A 19472-nucleotide genomic window follows, 5' to 3' on the forward strand; every position below is an offset into this window, starting at 1 on the left:
AAAGATCCCAGATGAGGAGCTGGTTAGGAGACTGCTGGGTAGGCCCAGTGAAAAATGGTGGCTGCCTAATTTTGGCAGTAGTAAAGGAGGACACAGATTTTGAGAAATGTTTACTGAGTGGAATCTTATATAACTCAGTACCTAATTGAGTGGGAGTGGGTTAAAATTAAGGGGAGAGTCAAGGACAGCTCTGAGTTTCCAGATTATATGACTAGGTGCAAGTGGGGCCAGCCAATCTGGGAATGTAAAAGAAGAACCAGTTCTGGGGGGTATGGCATCAGGGGTTGAGCTACCCCATAAGCAACTGGAAGTGGGACCAAGTCTTGGACTCCATGGGAGAACGTCATAAACTGCCATGTGGACACCTAATAGGAAGGATTTGCAAGTGTTTGTTAGATTTGGTCACTGGAACTTGACAGGGGAAGTTTTGGTCTTACTCTGAGGGTAGAGGCCAGAGAGCAGGCTGTAGAGAAGGGCACAGAAGGCAAGAAGGTGAAACAGGATCCAGAGCAATGGTTTCCTAGTTAAAGACACTAATTCCCTGGCCTTATCGACAGAATCTGCTTCCTGGGGAAAGGACCTGGGAACCAACATTTAAAAAAGTATACGGACACTTACACATTACTGGCAGGAACCTGAATAGCACAACCACTTGCAAGAGCTGTTCGGTGGCTCCATGTCAAGTCAGTTGTAAACAGTATGGTTCCATGTTCCAGGTATTTTCCCAACAGAAATGAAAACCTAGGATCCTACAAAAACTCACAAATGTTCATAACTGCTTTAATCACATTTTTCTAGCCCAGTATCCCTCAGCAGTTAAAGAAATTGTGGCATATCCATAAAGTGGAACACTACTTAACCAGTATAAAAGAACAAACTGTGATACATACAACAATGTAGATGAGTTCCAGAAACATGAGGCAGAGAGAAGGAAGCCAGGCCCACAAGAGAACCTAATAGACAAATGCATTTGTGCAACTTTAGAACAAACACAACAAATCCATCAGTGACTAAATGGGGTGGGAGTTGGAGATATTGAATCCAAAGGTGTGTGAGAAAATGCTTTGGGGTGATGGTAACGTTCTATGGTGTGAGGGTGGTTACATGGATGTGTAGATTTCTCAAGACTCCTCAAATTGTACACTTAAATGCTGCATTAGGAGAGAAAGGAAAGCCTGTGCCAAAGAGTGAAGGAGAACTCAGAGGTTGGGTATGTTTGTGGGCTGAGGAGAAGGAGTGAGGCAGCCAGAGGAGGACCAGAAGATCCTTGGAGACATGGTACCACCTGGGAGCTGTGCAGTATCTATGAATACGAGGGTGAACATGTTGTCCTTTTATAGAGAATTGGGTAAACTTGAGAAGAGTAGAAAGATTGGGAGAGCTCACTCTGCCTCCTTTTACTCCATCTGTGCCCCCAGAAAGCAGAATCAGGTGTGGAGAGGAGGCTTGAGTCAAGGAGAGAAGGTTTGAAATAACAGCTGTGAGGAGCAGGGAACAGAGGCCAACCAGGAAGTAGATAAGTATATCTCCTATGACACGGGGTCCAGCTGGCCATAGATGTCGAATGGTTTCTCCAAGAGTGATTTAGTGTTTTCTTCAGCAGCGCCCAGAGCCTGGGTGGAGGAAAGGGGATTGCTGATTAGATTTTGGGTTGAGGGGTGATAGAGCACAGTTGCTGGAGTATTAAAAGTAATTAATGATGGATGCCCAGGCTGGGCAGGAATAGAAGTAGGAAGGAAAGTAACATGAATTGATTGCTTCATTCAGTCAATATGTTGAACACTCCTCTGTGCCAGGCACTGTTTGAGGTGTTAGAAACATGGCAGACAACAAAAGATAAATCCCAGTCTTTATGTAATTAACAGTGGCTAGAGTCAACGTTTTTTAAAAGTAAAATATACTGTACTTTAGACGTGATAAGTGTCATGGAGAAAAATCAAGTAGGGAGGAGGGGTGGCAGGGTAGGAGGTATTCATGAAAGACCTCTCTGAGATGGTGATATTTGGTCAAAGATGTAGGCAGGGGGCTAGTAAATGCAAAGGCTCTGAGGCAGGGGCACACTAGACAGTATTTGAGGAATATGAAGAGGGCCAGCTTGGCTGGAATAAGCAAAGGAGGAAATAGCGGGAGAGCCTTAGAGGGTGGGATTGTGTGGGATTTGCAGGCTACGGTGTGACAATCTTTACGATTGAGATAGGCACCACCAAAAGATTCTGAGCAGTAGAGAAGAATAATCTGACTTCTGTCCTTAAAAGGATCACCATTCTCTGTGTCAAGGCACAGACTTTTTAAGCCTTGACAAACACTTAGTTCTTATTCAGTCCACAGAGATGCCTCATGAGATTGGTGGTGTTATTTTTTCTCTTTGTTGTTGAGGAAATTTGGGCCCAGAGAGATTAGGTAATTTTGCTGAGGTCACCCAACTGGTAATTGGCAGTTAGGATTTAAACATAGACTCATCTGATTCCAAAGGCCATAGAAACCAGGAGAAGAAGGAGCCCTTAAAAAAGAAGGTGCTCTGATGATGGAGGGATACTGGGCATAGGAAACAAATGATTAGACTCTAGAGTTTGGCAGCCGGTGAGATGTGTTGGAGAGAAATGAGTATCACCAGTGTCATTTGGAGCCTGTCTGTCCTCTAAAAGTATAGTGGTACTGTTAACAAAATAGCATGGTCAAGAGTAGAAGTGGGTCTGAGTTAAAAGATGAAGGGCATGACTTTGGGCAGGTGGTGGCTGAGGTGCTGGTAGGAAATAGTGGAAAGGTCCAGTTGATACAGAAAGAAGAGCTCAGAAGATGATGGTGACCTGAAATCTTCCTTTGTGGTTATGGTTGAAATTTCAGGGATGAGTGTGCTCTCTGAGATAACTGGCCGGAGAACCTGGAAATGCGCCTTCTTGTTGGAGTAGATAGGGGAAGAGCTAAGACAGAAGGGGGACAGAAATCACGCATGCAGGGCCACAGAGATGAGAGACTTGGGACGAGCCACAGAACCAGAAGTGACCGTGGAGGGGCTGCCTGCTGGTGTGTGATCCGGGCAGCAGGCACATGGGATCACCCGAATGGTTGGGAACTAGCTGAGAGAGTAGGGCTATTGGTGCTGCGGATGGAGCCACAGAGACCTGTAGCACAGCAAAGTTGAGAGTATGCATGTGATCCAGTACAGAGGGAGAGGGCCTGAGGTCCAGAAAGGATGGAATGGAGAATAAAGGTGAAAAAGGTATTCACGGAAAGATGAAAATTCACTTCTTTGGGAGATAAAAATGTTTAAGTTTTCACCCTTGTGAATTTGGGCAAAGGAAGGGTGTGAATATTTGTTTTGAGCCATTTCTGTTCCCAGTTAGAAAGGAGGATTCAAATAGCACAGCAGTATCAATGAGCTGTCACACAACCTCATCCAGGTCTCTGGGTTGTAAGGGTTGTGCCATTTTAAGCCCAAGCTGGACCCACTGGGGGAATCGGGTCCAGTCCGGTGGCTGTTTCCCGGGGAGCAGTGAGCAGGTTTGTTTCTGCCTGTCAGTTCCTCCTGCGATAGCCTTACCTTTACCTTGATTAACACTTGTTTTCATACTTGCAAAGTAACTACCACCCTCCCCCCTCACACACACACCCTTTCTCCCTTCTGAAAGTAAAACAGCTTTGTGGGTTGGCTTTTATCCTTATCAGTCTCTGTATAGATAGAGTGGCTTATTTTGTAGCTGTGTTTGTTTATAGCTTTCTAGTTAGGCCAGGTTGCTTTTCACATAGCTGGATCTTTCTTTTTTTCTTTCTTTCTTCTCCCCCCCCCCCCCCCACAAGAATCTTACCTGATACCAGCTTTCATTATTAAATAAAAACAACCACTTTTTCACATTGGACTTTCATTGCACATTTTCAGATGATGCTGTTTACTTTTATTTCGCTGACTTTCCAAATATTTTCATCCTTTTATGTTATGGAAAATTTCAAGCATATGTAGAAGGAATAGCAAAAAAACTCCCCAGTCTTGCCATGTTCCTCTTTACCAGTTACCAATAGGCTGGCATTTTTTATCTCCCCTTGCATATGATTTTTTATTCTGTAGTATTTTAAAGATTTTTTTTACTTATTTGAGAGTGCAAGCAAGTGGGGGGGGGCAGAAGGAGAGGGAGAAGCAGACTCCCCACTGAGCATGGGGCTCGATTTCGGACCCTGAGATCATGACCTGAGCTGAAATCAAAAGTTGGATGCTTGGGCAGCCCTGGTGGCCCAGCGGTTTAGTGCTGCCTTTGGCTTAGGGCGTGATCCTGGAGATCTGGGATCGAGTCCCACGTTGGGCTCCCTGCATGGTGCCTGCTTCTCCCTCTGCCTGTGTCTCTGCCTCTCTCTCTCTCTCTCTCTCTGTATGTCTCATGAATAAAAAAAATCTTAAAAAAAAAAACGTTGGACGCTTAACCTACTGAGCCACCCAGGCGCACCTTTTTTCTGTAGTATTTTAAAGCAAATCTCAGATTCAAATGATTCTTTAAGAAAAAAAGAAGTATATCTCCCCTATACCTAGGGTATAGTCACTGCTCCCCTCAGAAGCCAAGAGGACTTTGCTGCCCTGCCGGAGCTGACTTGAATGGCGGTGCCAGTGCATGGCTTACTCTGCGCGTGTTCCTCCCAGGAACCTAATTTTCCTGAGTGGACGAGAGCACGCAGAGCTGTCCCTCGGGTCCCTCCCCGGCTCCTGCCAGTGGCCTGTGTCTTCACTGGAACCCGTCAGGTGCGGGACACATCTTGGGACTTCAGGCCTCCGTGTCAGGTGACAGTGGACGAGCCCTAGAGAACCAGGGACGTCTGCACCTGAAGACCAGCCTGTGACGGGGACTCCAGATCCTGTCAGGCCCCGCGTCTGGTTTCCGGTGACGTGCTGGGATCCGGCAGGCCCCTCTCCCGCTGTGTTTGTCTGTGAAGCCGTGAAGCTCTCCCCGCCGCCACGGTGGGGGCTGCTGCGTGGGAGCGGGGTCATCAGGGCGCCTCGCCTCTTCCGGAGGTGAACGCCGCGAGCCCCGTCCCCGTCTCTTGCATCAGCCTCCTGGGAGAGGACCGAGAGGGGATTAACGGGAACGAGAAACGCCGGCTTCCCAACTGACAGTCAGTTCCTCCTGTTTCCTAACATGTTTTTGGTTTAATGAATTGTTTGTGGGCCGCCCACAGCCACACGTGCTGTGTGTACCTCTGTCCCCGTGAACACTGTGTGTCCTTTCGGGTAGGAGCCGGGCTTGTAGAGCAAAGTCAACACATGAGAAGGCCTGAAAGGGTTCTCTGCATCTGAGAATCCCGGGTGACTGGGGGCATCTGTCACGTCGCGCACGGCCCGCGGAGCCTGCAGCTGGGCATCCGCAATCCTGGGACGGTGTCTGCCGTCCTCACCCCAGCTTTGAACTTGCAGGCGGTGTCGCCGTGTGGCCCGCGGGGCTTGGGTCGCCGGGAATCCCTCATGGCCGTGGATGTTCGCTCTTTTCGTGTCCGTGCGCTCTCAGGCCACCACCACCGAGCCCAAGGAACTAGGAGCATCCTCTTGCTTCGTGCCTGGGAGAATCTGGGGAGGGAAAAATTCTGCCGTTCTTGACTACTGCAAGTATAAAAGAGACTTTGAGAAAACACTTTTTCCCCCCAGTTTAAAAAGTAACTCCTGTTCTTAGACGAATTTGGGGAAATACAGATAGAGGAGTCACATTTCCAACACAAATATCTTACAATTGGCTTTTTTTTTTTTTTTTTTTTTTTTGCCCTTCCATCATTTTTGTCTATGTGCATTGAAGATTTTCTCCTCAGCTGCACTAATATTCTGTATCATGTTATCTTTTCCCCTGAATATCAGAGTATAAAGATTTGTACATTTTTAAATTGTATAAGCCCTTTTAGAAGCCTTAATTTTCTGCCGAGCAGACATTCCCTAATTTAACCTTATCGTTGATTAGGTATGTCATTGGTAATGCTACTGTGAGTGTCTTTGTACACAAAGCATTTTCTATATTTTATATTGCTTTTTTTTTTTTTTTTAAAGATTTTATTTATTCATGAGAGACACAGAGAGAGACAGACACACGCAGAGGGAGAAGCAGGCTCCATGCAGGGAGCCCGACGTGGGACTCCATCCAGGGTCTCCAGGATCACACCCTGGGCTGAAGGCGGCGCTAAACCGCTGAGCCACCCGAGCTGCCCTTATATTGCTTTTAAACTAGGTTTTATAGAAATGGAATTGATGGATCAAAGGGAATCGAGGGGGAATAAGCACTTGGAGGCTCCAAGTTTGCCATCTTGCTGCCCCGGTGGGATGTATCCATTTATCACCAACCAAATTCTCATCAACCAGAAGATTAGTTCTTAAGCCACAGTTTTGTTTTTCCTAATGGGAGTTTCTAATGCCACTCCAGATATCTGTGACAAGGTGGCGGTTTAGGTTATAAAAGCCATTGATGTGTCAGATAGTGACACTGTGACTCATTGTCCACTATGCTTTGAGACTCATTCTTCCTTCACTGTCCATCCCCCAAGTTATGTGTTCGTTCTTTCTTTCTTTCTTTCTTTCTTTCTTTCTTTCTTTCTTTCTTTCTTTCTTTCTTTCTTAAAACTATTTGTCTATTTATTTATTTGAGAGGCAGGGGGGAGGGGCAGAGGGAGAGAAAGAATACTCAAGCAGACTCCCTGCTGAGCACGGAGCCTGACTCAGGGCTTGATCTCATGACCCTCTGATCATGACGTGAGCAGAAATCAAGAGTCAGATGCTCAACCGATTGAGCCACCAGGTGCCCCTATGTGCACATTTCTTGACATCAGTTCCTTTGTGCTATATTCTCTATCCCATCTCAGTGACAATCTGTGTCTTTGGGTGTGTGTTTTCTAAAGTCCCTTCACATACTTTATCTGGTAAGTTTAAGGGAAATTTAAGTTATTGGTACCACTTGTGAATCTGTCTTGGGGGCCTTCTTGGAATCCTGGTATTTTAGAGTCTGTCTGATGTTGTATTTGTTGTTCTTTTGCACAGATCCTGTTCTGCAGGTTCCAACACATGTGGAAGAGTAAGTCTTCTAATTTGCTTCGATACCTTCCTTTAATTCATTTTCTTAACTATTCAGTCGGTATTTAAGAAGCTAGCTGCTGGGAGCACATATATACGTACACCTAAGGTATAATGAGAATGACGGAGACGTGAAGTCTTACAGGTGCTATGACCTGTGTCGGGCAGTCAGTTCCCCAGGGAAGGGAGGCAGTGATATTAAAAGGCCTACTTGAGACGAAACTCCAGTTGAGGGATCCCTGGGTGGCGCAGCGGTTTGGCGCCTGCCTTTGGCCCAGGGCGCGATCCTGGAGACCCGGGATCGAATCCCACATCGGGCTCTCGGTGCATGGAGCCTGCTTCTCCCTCTGCCTGTGTCTCTGCCTCTCTCTCTCTCTCTCTGTGTGACTATCATAAATAAATAAAAATTAAAAAAAAAAAAAAAAAAAAGAAACTCCAGTTGAGTTTAAGTCCTACCAAACTGCCAAAGTCTTACCAAGGGTTTAAATCTCTCCCTTTTCATTGTGTCATACCATGAAGAGGAAACATGAGCGTAACCTGCTACTACAGTGTATGTGTTATAGCCCCTATAAGAGCTCAAATGATGGGACATCCTAAGTACAGAAAAGATTGAACAAAGGGTTTTTGAGTGCCTAGTCCTAATTCAGACTCCACCACATTAACCTTATCAAAGATCACCTCGTATCTGCTTTATGGCAAGCCACGTGTTAAAGACCACCATATCTCCTTGGCAAGTTCTCTCTGAGGTCAAGCTTTCAGAGTCTGCTTTTATTGCCTCCAGTTTAAAAATACATGTTTGTTGAAGACTGAAGGTAGATTTGTCCTACCATTTATGTACTGTTCCATGCTATTAAATATTAATTGTTGAAGTTCTATACACAATTGACTTAGAAACTGAAAAGCAGACTTACCTGGGTCCTTTTCACTTATTTATCATCATTCAGAGTACTTGACCAAATGATGACTTACTCTTCTATGGTTTTTTACTTTTTTTCTTACAGGTTGCTTTTTTCTGCTCAAATATAGCCTATCACCATAGGGATATTTTATTTGTAGCTAAAAGTGAAAGAGCAGTGGGTGGAATTGTCTTATACACACGCATGCCTCCCTCACTCCAATCATGACTTTGCATGGCTTTGATATTTTGTTCTGTGCCCTGGGCTATAACTTATCACTGATACTTACTGCTCAATCTCTAGGCCTGCTTTCCTCCCGGATCCCAACGATGGCAGTCTGTATACACTTGGGGGCAAGAATAACGAAGGCCTGACAGTGAGTATATTTTGATTCTTTGTGTACTTCAGAGGTTCCAGACCAGTGGTCCTCAACTGTTGCACATTGAGATCACCTGAGAGTTTAAAAAAAATTACTATACACTAGAGAGGTATAATACTCCCTTTAGCAGCAGGACTTGATCTAACTAGTGATTCTCATATTGGGGGTAGTTTGAAGCATTCCCCACCCCCATTCACCCCAGCAAATTTCCCAGTGGTTCTCAGCCTTAGCTATACATTGTAATAACCTGGAGAATTCTTAAAACAACAACAACAACAAACTACTGAGTCTGGATCCCAATCCTAGAAGTTTCCATTTAATTGATCAAGGTCATCAGCAATTTTTAAAAGCTCCCTGGACAAGAGAATTTAGAAACACACCCACATGGATGATCACCTGATTTATGACAAAGGCGATGCTGCAGTGTGCAGTGGGGAAGGGTGGTCTTTCACCCTTCAACTGGGATGTCCATGAAAAGTATCTTAACTCTTACCCCTCACCAGACACACAAACCTCAGTTTCAGAGAGATTACATATCTAAGTACGAAATATGAAACCAAACTTTAAGGAAAAAAAGTAACAGAAAATCTTCACAACTTTAGAGTAAGAAAAGATTCTTTTCCTTCCTTCCTTCCTTCCTTCTTCCTTTCTTTCTTCCTTCCCTCCCTCCTTCCTCCCTTCCTTCCTCTCTCCCTTCCTTCCTCCCTTCCTTCCATCCTTCTCCACACCCAACATGGAGCTCAGTGCAGGGTTTAAACTCACAACTATGAGATCAAGACCTGAGCCAAGATCAAGAGTTCAGCACTTAACCAACTGAGCCACCGAAGTGTCCCAGAAAAGGTTTCTTAAATAGGATAAGATAAACAAAACAGAAATACCTCACACTAACTATAAAGGAAAAAATTGATATATTGGATTATATTAAAATTAAGAGTTTTTCTTAATTAAGAGACATCATTAAGAAAGGCAGGATGTATTTGGAATACACTGAACTGGCAATACATATATGACTCCAACAAAGGATTCATATTCAGAATATGTAAAGAACTCCTATGGATTATTATTATTTTTAAAGATTATATTTGAGAGAGAAAGTGAGAGAACACAAGCAGAGCGGAGGGACAGAAGGAGAGGAATAAGCAGACTCCTTGCTGAGCAGCGAACCCATGCAGGGCTCCATCCCAGGACCCTGGGATCATAACCTGAGCCAAAGGCAGATGCTTAACTGACTGAGTCACCTAGGCACCCCAAACTCCTATGGATTACTTTTAAAAAAGGAGAACCCAGTAGAGAAATAGAAGAGGATATCCAAATGGTCAATAAACATATGAAAAGAATACTCAGCTTCATTAGTCATTAGGGAAATGCAAGTTAAAATCACAATGTCTTGGGACACCTGGGTGGCTCAGTGGTTTAGTGCCGCCTTCGGCCCAGGGCGTGATCCTGGAGACCCGAGGTTGAGTCCCACGTGGGGCTCCCTGCATGGAGCCTGCTTCTCCCTCTGCCTGTGTCTCCGCCTTTCTCTCTGTGTTTCTCATGAATAAATAAACAAAATCATAAATTTAAAAATAAATAAATAAAATCACAATGCCCTACTAATACTAGAGTGGCTAGAACGAGGAAAGTAGACAAACAGATGTTGGGGGGGGAGCGGAGCCATCAGAGCTCCTGGACACTGCTGGTGGAAGTGCTACTTGGTATATCCAGTTTGGAAACTGTTTGGCAGAATCTGTAAAGCCCTAGGACCCAGTAATCCTTCCCAGCTTATTATGTACCCATGTGTGTTCACTAAAGACAGCTACCCAAACGTACTGCAACATTACTGAAAATAATCAACAAGTGAAAACAACCCAGACAGCATCAGTAGTAAACAGGATAAGGAAAGCATCCATAGTGGACAGGATAGAGAAATTATGGAATAGCGATATAATTTAATAGTCTACACCAGTGAGAGCCTACAGTCTGCAACTCTGCACAGCAGCATGGATGAATCTTACTAACCTAAGGTTGGACTGAAGATGACAAACAAGAAAGGCTGCACACTGAATGATTCATTTATATAAAGTTCAAAGACAGGAAAAACAAGTCTATGCTGTCTTGAAGTTAGGATAATGGTTACCCTGGAAAGTTATGATTGGAAGAGAAGGCAAGAAGAGGGTTTTCGAAGTGCTGGAAAAATCCTGCTGCTTCATGTGGATGCTTTGCACAGTTGAAGTAAGCTGAGCTGTATACTCACGTGTGCTGTTTGTATGTTCTGCTTCAATAGAGAGTTTAAAAAAAAAACAAAAAAAAGCTTCCAAGTGATTGTAATGTGCAGCCTGGATTGAGAACCAGTGGTCTAGACTGTAACTGGCAGTGAGCTCTAATTGGGATATTTTAACATAATCTTCTGAATGCCCATGACCAGAACAGATGGGAGGAAAGCAAGCCTTGCGTAGAGGTGTGTGTGTTTCATCATCAGCATTTCCCTTCACATTCCCAGAACCTATTTCTGAAACACTCTGTTTGCTGAACACCATGTGGAGCGATTTGTGGAAGTTGTCTCATGTTTCAGGAGCCTTCTGGAATAGAGATGGTAACCCATGTAGGAGGCGTGGAAACAGTGCCCGTAGAGGTGAAGGAATGTGCCCAAGGCCAAAGCGTCAATTGTTGGAACTTGAGACTTGAGCTTGAACTTCCAAAATGCTCTGACCACTCCACTCCGCCTCACATTTTCCTGTTGTAGGTTAACAGTTCCAGGAACCAGGTGTCTCCCAGGTTGGGCCTTGAACAGGTAGACCTGTAGAAGCGCTCAGCAAACACTGTAGGACTCCAGACTAGAAGCCTGGCAACTACTTTCTGATTCTCCAGAACATCTGGCACAAACCCAGTCAGTCATGACAGCCTCTCTGTGGCATTTTTCCTTTTTCGAAGGCCTAGTTTAAATGTTGGGATAATCGGAAAATCCAAATGATTGATTATGTAAAGTTCTGTTTATTAAAGCTAGAGAGAACTCTTTTTTTGGAGAAAAAGATGACAGTATAGTAGAAGCAGGTATCTACAGAATAGTTTCAAGAACACAGAATGTTCCAAAAATAAAGTATACCGAAACGAACATTAACCAAAGGAACTTATCAGATGTCAGCTGTAGACTCAGAAGAATCAGTTTTATGATGAAATGCAGTTGAAACATGTGGTTGAGTTTGAGTTTCTTTTTCCTGGCATCTACCATAATTTCTTTTTAATACCAAAAGGCTTAATTTCCTTGTTTTTCCAGTGGAGCATTGTTTAATTAAGGAAACATTAAAACGACTTGCTCCACCTTGAACTCCTAGGTCACCTGCATAATGCTGACTTCTTTCCCTTAAAGCTTCAGCTGGGTACTGAGGTTGTTTCTCTTCAGAATTAATCTTACGGCTCACCTACACTCTGAAAAGTACGTCATTCCACTCAGCCTAGCTGGCTCTGGGTCAGTTTTCCAAGACAGAATTCTTTCTGTCCCATCCCCCTCCCAATTTCAAAGATTGTGTAACTTCTCCATATTTGTATAAGTATTTTCAGAAAAGGTTTGTGTCTTCCCCAGAAGTGCTCTGGACAAGATACTTTAAGGAGCTCCTGACAGGGAGCTGAGAGCTGGAGGCTTGATCAAAGTGGATATGGAAGCCTGGGGCATCCCTTCTCCTTGGTTTCCAGTTGGGAAAGCTCCCATCAGCCATCAACACTGCTTCTCTCTTTTTAGCAGAATTGGGTAACAGAAACAGATTGTGCAGTAAAATTATAATAATTGCACAAGACTTGGTTAACTTATTTTTTCCTTTGCCTCTTTTTTTTTTTTTTTGTAAAGAAACTTCCTTTTACCATCCCAGAATTGGTACAGGCATCCCCATGCCGAAGTTCAGATGGAATTCTCTACATGGGTAAGAGTTCCTGTTTTCAACACTGAAACTTTGATCTGTTTGGAAAGGAGTCCCAGAATCTGGGAAAGTGGCACGTCGGAGAGAGAGGTGTGCAGTGACTCCCCACCAACCCTTCTGAGAAAGGTCTTTCTTGCCTTGATTATGCTTCTTCACGCCAGGATCAGCTGACCAATTAAGAAAGCCCCCCGCCCCCCTTGGGAGCAGACTTGACACCATTAATATGGTTACTCATTTAAAAACTTTTAGTTGCTGTGTTGACTTACCCCTGTGATTTAAAGATTGCAACATACCCAGAAGCAGTTGGATGAAATTTAAAGTGAACACAATAGTCTGAGCCAAGAAAGGGAAGCCAGGTTCTGCCTATTAATTATAGGACTTTCATAGTATTTCCTGCTATCAGAATATTGGATAAAACAGCACTTAACAGCTTGGCTAGATAAGCCGCCTTCATACCTATGGGGTCACCTCTTTGAAAGCATCAGATCACCTGCTTTTCTTTTACTGTGTTTGCTGCCAAAATGTCAATAAAAATGCATTTGTAATACAAAGGAGAGCTGTGTTTATCTTGAAATCATAGTAGTAATAATATCCTGTATTTACATAGCAGCTTTCCTTCTGAGGAACTGAAAGTGGTTATTGCCTATTCATGCCTCGGGAGCTTTATATGTATTTTGGGGCCTCAAGTACAGGCTGGATTTTAAGTTTTTGCCTGGGACACAGAGGCTATTGCTTTCTTCCACACCTTCCGCATGAGGAAGCCTCGGGATTCAAAGGAAGTGATCAATACAGGCTTTTTCTCTCTCTCCCTTGGGCCATGCTCCAGGCCTACCTGACTTTTTTTTTTTAAGATTTTATTTATTTATTTGAGAGAGGGAGAGCACAAGTGCAGAGTGGGGCAGAGGGAGAAGCAGATTCTCCACTGAGCAGGGAGCCCAATGTAGGCTCAACTCCAGGACCCTGGGATCATGACCTGACCTGAAGGCAGATACTTAACCAGCTGAGCTGCCCAGGCTCCCCAATCCTGGCCATCTTCCGACTGTCTGTGTCACTGTTGTGACAGTCTGGGCTGTCTGGGCTTTTAGCTTTTGCCAGAGGTTCATCACTTATGATGCATTTAGGATAGTGTGTTTTTTTATCATCTTTGTGTGGTGACCTCTTAAGTGCGTTCATTAAACATATTTAAAACTGGCAATTGCCCAGTCCATCCTTTAAGAGGTAGCCGAATTATTCAGACTGTAGTAGCCCTCGAAGTAACCAGAAGGGTGTCCTATCATATGGAAAGGGATCATGGACAGAGCTATTTGGTGATATTTTCACTCTTTCTGCAGATCTTTTTCATATTAAGATTTTGTCATTGAGAACAGAAAGTTGTCATCCACGGACAAGTTTCACATATGTAGACTAGGCATATATGTTATATCTGTTAGAACTAAGTGTAGCTCTGGAAATTCTGATGCGCTGTGATCTTCCCAACATCTCTGTACTCTGCTTCCAAGAGTCCCTTGACATAGGACTCTTGGCCAATAAGTTAGGAAGATACAAGTGACCAGACGTGTTGCCTTACAAAACAGACATACATACCTTATGGTGAATGTGTTGACTTTCAGGTGGGAGGCCCATGCTGCTGACCCATCATTAGCCAGTTGCTCTGGTGTATGTACTGTAGATGCACATGCTTTAAGTTTTCCCAGTAATGTTGTTTGGCTATGCTGTCCACCTGTTCGTTCATACCTTTTAATCTAGCTGACTGAGATATAGGGGTGTAGTGTGTGGCCAGGGAATAACTTACTGACTGGGGTCAGGGACTGAGATAAGTTTGGCCTCATTAGCACCAGATTGCAACCAGCTTTGCTACTCAGTCCCAGATACCAACCAGTCAGAGTTACAAACAGTAGCTATAGATCCTCTTTACATGTGGGCTCATTAGTAGGGGTGTGGAGATCTATGAATGATGGTTACCAGAGAGATGAACCCCTGGGTGCATTTCCATATTTATATAGATCCTCATCTGTGGGAAAAGGATTACCCTTCAGAGGCCAGGTCTTCATATTTAAGGTCATTAATCAAAGCAGTGAAATCTGAGTTTTATTAGGTTATTATGCTTGAAGACATTTTTAAACCATCATTAGGTTATTAAGTTATTATAAGACCCAGCAGCCCCAGAAGTTTTATTATCTCCACAGTAGCATTCACCTTGTCACCCTCAGAGCATCATAGAAATGTCTTCAACATCAGGAGGACTCCAGGCCTCCCAGCACAGAAAATATCTTGGCCTGCTAGTTTGGTAGAGATACTTTCTCCCCCCCATATGGGGTGAGTGTAAACCAGTGTGTCCTTGTGACCTTTCAGGTAAAAAGCAGGACATTTGGTATGTTATTGACCTTCTGACCGGGGAGAAGCAGCAGACTTTGTCATCGGCCTTTGCAGACAGTCTCTGCCCATCAACCTCTCTGCTGTATCTTGGGCGAACAGGTAAGAAGGAAGCTTCTGTTGTGTTCAACCTGCGTATTTCCCAAAAAAGACCTGAAGTAGCACCTTCTGGATCTCTTCCTCCGGGCTTCATTCTCTAGAAGATGGCCAGAGCTGTCTCCTTCAAACACAGATTTTTACCATGTCATTCCCCTTTAGAAGACCCCACAATGGCTCCCCATTGCCTGAGGGATTAGCCCAAAACACTACAGCCTGCAAAGCCTTCATGATGCAGCCACTGTCTCTTCTGCCTCTTTGGCTCTATTTCCCGGACTTAAACCTTTTCCAGTTCCCAGAATAAGCAGTGCCATTTTTAAAGACGTTAGGTAGTGGGTCTCTCTCCACCAGGTATGCACCTTGTTGCCTTGATTTAATCTTGATCCTGAGGCCGTTTTTTTTTTATAGTGAGACTCTTTCCCAGCTGGAATGCCGGTCCTGGTGCCTCCATATTTTTCTCTGTATTCAGCTTGGAAACTGAACAGTGTCGTCTTCAGCGTATCTGTCTTGCATTATATCATATGCAGTTAAGAGAGACTCCTTGGTGCTTTCTGCATTCTGCCTGGAGATCTCAGCCAGATCTGCAAGTCCCTTAGGTGCTTTCTTGTGCTTTTCCAAGTTACTGCAAACAGTAGTCTTACTAATAGTGTCACCACTGTATAAACCTGGGCAACCCCGTCTTCAACTTCCAGGAGCAGTTTCCTTACTGCTCCTTTGGTCTCCACGCCAACCTGCCAGCCCCTCCCCCGCCACCTTGTCCCAGCCAGTGCCACATGTTTCAGTTTTTTGTAGTGTCCTTATCCCATTTCTAGGTACTGATTTCTAATATCAGCTATTTATGGCTACACAGTAGACCACCCCATAACATAGGTGGTTGTAAGAAACTGTGACCAAAAAAATAAAATAGTGATGTGCAATAAAATAAATAAATAAACACCGTGATATTGATTCTGTGAGTCATGAGTTCAAGGGCACAGTGTGAGTGGCTGGGCCTTGCTCCACATGCTGTCGGCCAGCTTCACTCCTGTGTCTGGGACTTTAGTTCTCGTCCACGTGGCCTTTCTCTTTCCACATGGATGGCCTAGACATTTTACACACAATGTAGAAGGGATTTTTGCAATGTAGTTAAGGTCAGCACCTCAGCAGGTGCTGTGGCCCCTCCAGGTAACAGGCTGGTATGTGTTCTCCAGAGTACACCATCACCATGTACGACACCAAAACCCGGGAGCTCCGGTGGAATGCCACCTACTTCGACTATGCAGCCTCGCTGCCTGAGGACGACGGGGACTACAGTAAGTGCTCCTGGGCAGCTCCACCAGGGTGGCTAGGTATTTGTGACCTGTGAGGAAGTGATCACTCCAAAATGCTAGATTTTCTTTTAAGACACTCCTGGCCACAAGCTTCTGGACTTTCTAAGGATTTGTAGTACATACTTGGACAGTCAGCATTGAAGGCAGGGACCTGGGTGAGAAGGGTGGAGGGGAACTTTAGTAAAGTGGGTGGGGAGTTTAGCCTGGGAGGAGGACAGATGTGTCTTATTGAGTCCCTTTGTGTCACAGGGGGATGTACCAAAAGCCCATGGGAGGCAGAATTAAGTATCATCTGTGACATGAACAACCCACCCCTTAAATGTGACTCATCCCCTAGTTCACGTCTCTCATAAACATTCCCCCAAGTCAAATGAAAACTGAAAGCCAGTTTTGCTGTCTGAACAATGACACCTGAAAGTCGGACAGAAGTCTCTTCTGTGGGCAGACGTGGGCAGTGTCAGTGGTCCACTTTGACTTTCAACTGGATCAATTGGTTTGAAATGATAGCTATAAAATATCAGGATCCTAGTCCTCTCCACTGGCACTTTCCTCCTTCTTACTATTGACTCTTACTAATCACATAGAGTGCTGAAGAATCTCACCAAGTAGATTGCCTTCCACAGAGCAACCCTATCTTGTGTTTATAAAGCCGGCAGCTCTCACTGCCTTGATGTTGTAGAGCCTACACAGGTTCTTTGGAAACAAATGAAATTGTCAGGAGTATCTGAGAATACTCCAGAAGCCTTGTTACTTCTAGCTGAGTGATTGCAACCTGCTAGGAGAGGATGTGGTCACAAGACGGGGTGAGACCACATGCTTTGTTTATTTGATCTGTACAGAGATGTCCCACTTTGTGTCCAATGGTGATGGGCTGGTGGTGACGGTGGACAGTGAATCTGGTGATGTCTTGTGGATCCAAAACTATGCTTCTCCTGTGGTGGCCTTCTATGTCTGGCAGCGGGAGGGTCTGAAGAAGGTGATGCACATCAACGTCGCCGTGGAAACCCTGCGCTATCTGACCTTCATGTCTGGGGAGGTGGGCCGCATCACCAAATGGAAGTACCCATTCCCCAAGGAGACGGAGGCCAAGAGCAAGCTGACGTGAGTCAAGGAACCCGGGGCAGAAGAGGGCAGCTGTGACCCAAATACCCTGGTCCTGCTGCAGCGTGGCATACCGTACACAGGACTCTAGGGCTCAGGGCACACATCTTTGAAGCCATGAGGTATAGGAAGGGCCAGGACTGGCTCAGTCAGAAAGCTCTCAATACGTATAAGAACTGGGACATCCCCTGACTTCAGAATTCTTGAATATTAAGTAAAATTATGGACAGGGGTAAGAAAGAGACTGCCGATACATAACCACAGTACAATTTGGATAGATCTGGCGGGAGTATAGCAATAGAGTTACTTTTTAACTTTCTGTATTTCCCAAATTTTTATTATAAGTTATATTCATTTCCAAAATTAGGGAAAGAAGGTTACTGCATGTATTGTCTGAGACTCAGCAGTCTTGTATTCGCCATCCCCACCTGTTCCCAAACTATAACTTGGTCCCTTGGCCTTGCTGAATCCCTGTTTCCCACTTTACAGCACTGCAGAGGGAGCAGATGAGACTGTGACAGTGCTCTCTAAGGTGTATGATACCTTTCATACATGAGGTATCTGTTGAGAGAGGTTTCAAGAACTTAGTGGATGACCAATCCCAAACCCGCTCTTGACGGTAATCACAAGGGTCTGGAGGTGCAGCCCCCACATTTTCACACTGACCCCACAGACAAAGCCAAACCCTCCCGTTCCCCCACCCACCCACCTTGATGCTCCTGGCAGGGACAGACCACCAGCTGAGGAAACAGAAGTCTCACCCAGTTTGGAACTTTTTGTGTATCCTTTTGTTGTGGTCCTCCACATGAGAGCAGTTGACTATTTCTTAGGGCTTCTGTAGAGCCTCTAGACTCCCTAAGAATCATGAGACAGAATGGCAGCTCAGTTGTCAGAGCATGTTGTGGCCAGGGCCATCTTAGCAGCTTTGCAGGGGTTGCAAGCATTCAGTCCTTCCTGGATTATCACGGCACATGGTTCTTTCTGCAGGCCGTCATGGGGATGCTCTAGTGTAGCCCTGCCCTTTGGCAGATGAGGAAACCAAGGCTTGCAGTTAGGTGACTTGTGCACACCTCTGTAGGCAGTGAGTGACAGCTGGGGCCTGCAGCCCAGCTTCCCAGGATGGTAGCCCTGCCTTCACATCCCACTGCTCGGGGTGCTAGGGGTTAATCTGGTTATTCTTAGCATGGCATTTGGGGCTGGGATACTTCTCTTCAGAAAGGTGCCTTTTGTGGAATGCAGAAATTAAATGGAATGCGTGTTTCTGCTTGTCTCCTAGGCCCACCCTGTATGTTGGGAAATACTCTACTAGCCTGTATGCCTCCCCCTCTATGGTTCACGAGGGGGTCGCCGTGGTGGTAAGTCTTCTATGGGGGGCTCACAGGTGCAGCCTCCTCCCCAAGCACTCCTGTTCCATTTTAGCAAAGAATGTGAATTATATTTGAACATCCCGTTGGTAAAGAATGCAAGACACAGGTCTTAGCCTCAGAAACTGCCCATAGCCTCAGTTTCTGCCCATACCACATTCTACTTCTTGAGGAAAGTTGCATGACAAGAGCAGCTTCCTAAGCCTAGGGTCATTCCACTTTGCTTTCATATTGAAGTCTAAACTGCCTAAGCTGGTGTTCATGCCCTCTTCAGTCCAGGCCCTCAAGGCCCTCTACCACACTACTCGGATCTCTGGGAGTTGTACAGTCCATCTTCTCCCTGATTCTGGAAGATTCCTGTTTGCCTTTCTTCACCTTGGTTCAGGCTATGCCTCATGCTTCAAATGTTCTCCCTTCCTTTCTTTTCTCTGCTCAAATCCATCCTTTTGTAACCTCTCAAGGCCTCCTCAGACCTCACTAGCCTCTTTAAAGTGCTGAGTCAGCACCGGGCTCCTGGCTGGAGATTGTTCCATCTGGGTCAGCGTATAGACTGGGTTCCTTCACTTACCTCTACTTCTCACAGTGGCCTCTGAGATTTCCACACACGTTCTTCCCAGTTCCCAGATATAAGAATTTAAGAAGCTGTCCACGATAAAGATGTCAGCACAACATTGTCACGTGTTCAGGGAGGAGCTTCTGCCTTCTGAGGGCCTTTGTGTCTTGCCCTGGACCAGCCCCACACCAGAAATCACTTCCCTTGCTTGTTTCTGAGGGCTGCCCCAGACCTCACACCAGTTCTTTATTCATAGCCCCGAGGCAGCACTCTGCCTTTGCTGGAAGGCCCCCAGACCGACGGGGTCACCATTGGAGATAAAGGGGAATGTGTGATCACGCCCAGCACCGACCTAAAGTTTGACCCTGGGCTCAAAGGGAAGAACAAGCTCAACTACTTGAGGAACTACTGGCTTCTCATAGGTAAGAGTGCATTTCTCCTGGGTTCAGGCTGCAACGTGCTGCCCCCTGGTGGGCAAAG

General features: G+C 45.2%; 1 protein-coding gene across 7 annotated transcripts in view; it reads left to right on the plus strand.

Moving 5' to 3' along the window:
• The window catches only part of ERN1 (endoplasmic reticulum to nucleus signaling 1), a 78251-nt gene that overhangs the window by 38936 nt on the left and 19843 nt on the right, over positions 1–19472 (plus strand). For 5 of the 7 annotated variants that reach the window (XM_072781147.1, XM_072781144.1, XM_072781145.1 and 2 more), the window contains 8 exons: positions 6995–7028; positions 8227–8299; positions 12126–12198; positions 14548–14670; positions 15855–15956; positions 16814–17075; positions 18352–18430; positions 19249–19414. In XM_072781147.1, the coding sequence (XP_072637248.1) occupies positions 6995–7028; positions 8227–8299; positions 12126–12198; positions 14548–14670; positions 15855–15956; positions 16814–17075; positions 18352–18430; positions 19249–19414 (912 nt within the window). The remainder of the gene's footprint in view (positions 1–6994; positions 7029–8226; positions 8300–12125; positions 12199–14547; positions 14671–15854; positions 15957–16813; positions 17076–18351; positions 18431–19248; positions 19415–19472) is intronic. The other 2 variants (XM_072781150.1, XM_072781151.1) reach the window with 1 other exon arrangement.

Source organism: Canis lupus, chromosome 16 (assembly GCF_048164855.1).
Source record: "Canis lupus baileyi chromosome 16, mCanLup2.hap1, whole genome shotgun sequence".
Lineage (NCBI taxonomy): Eukaryota > Metazoa > Chordata > Mammalia > Carnivora > Canidae > Canis > Canis lupus.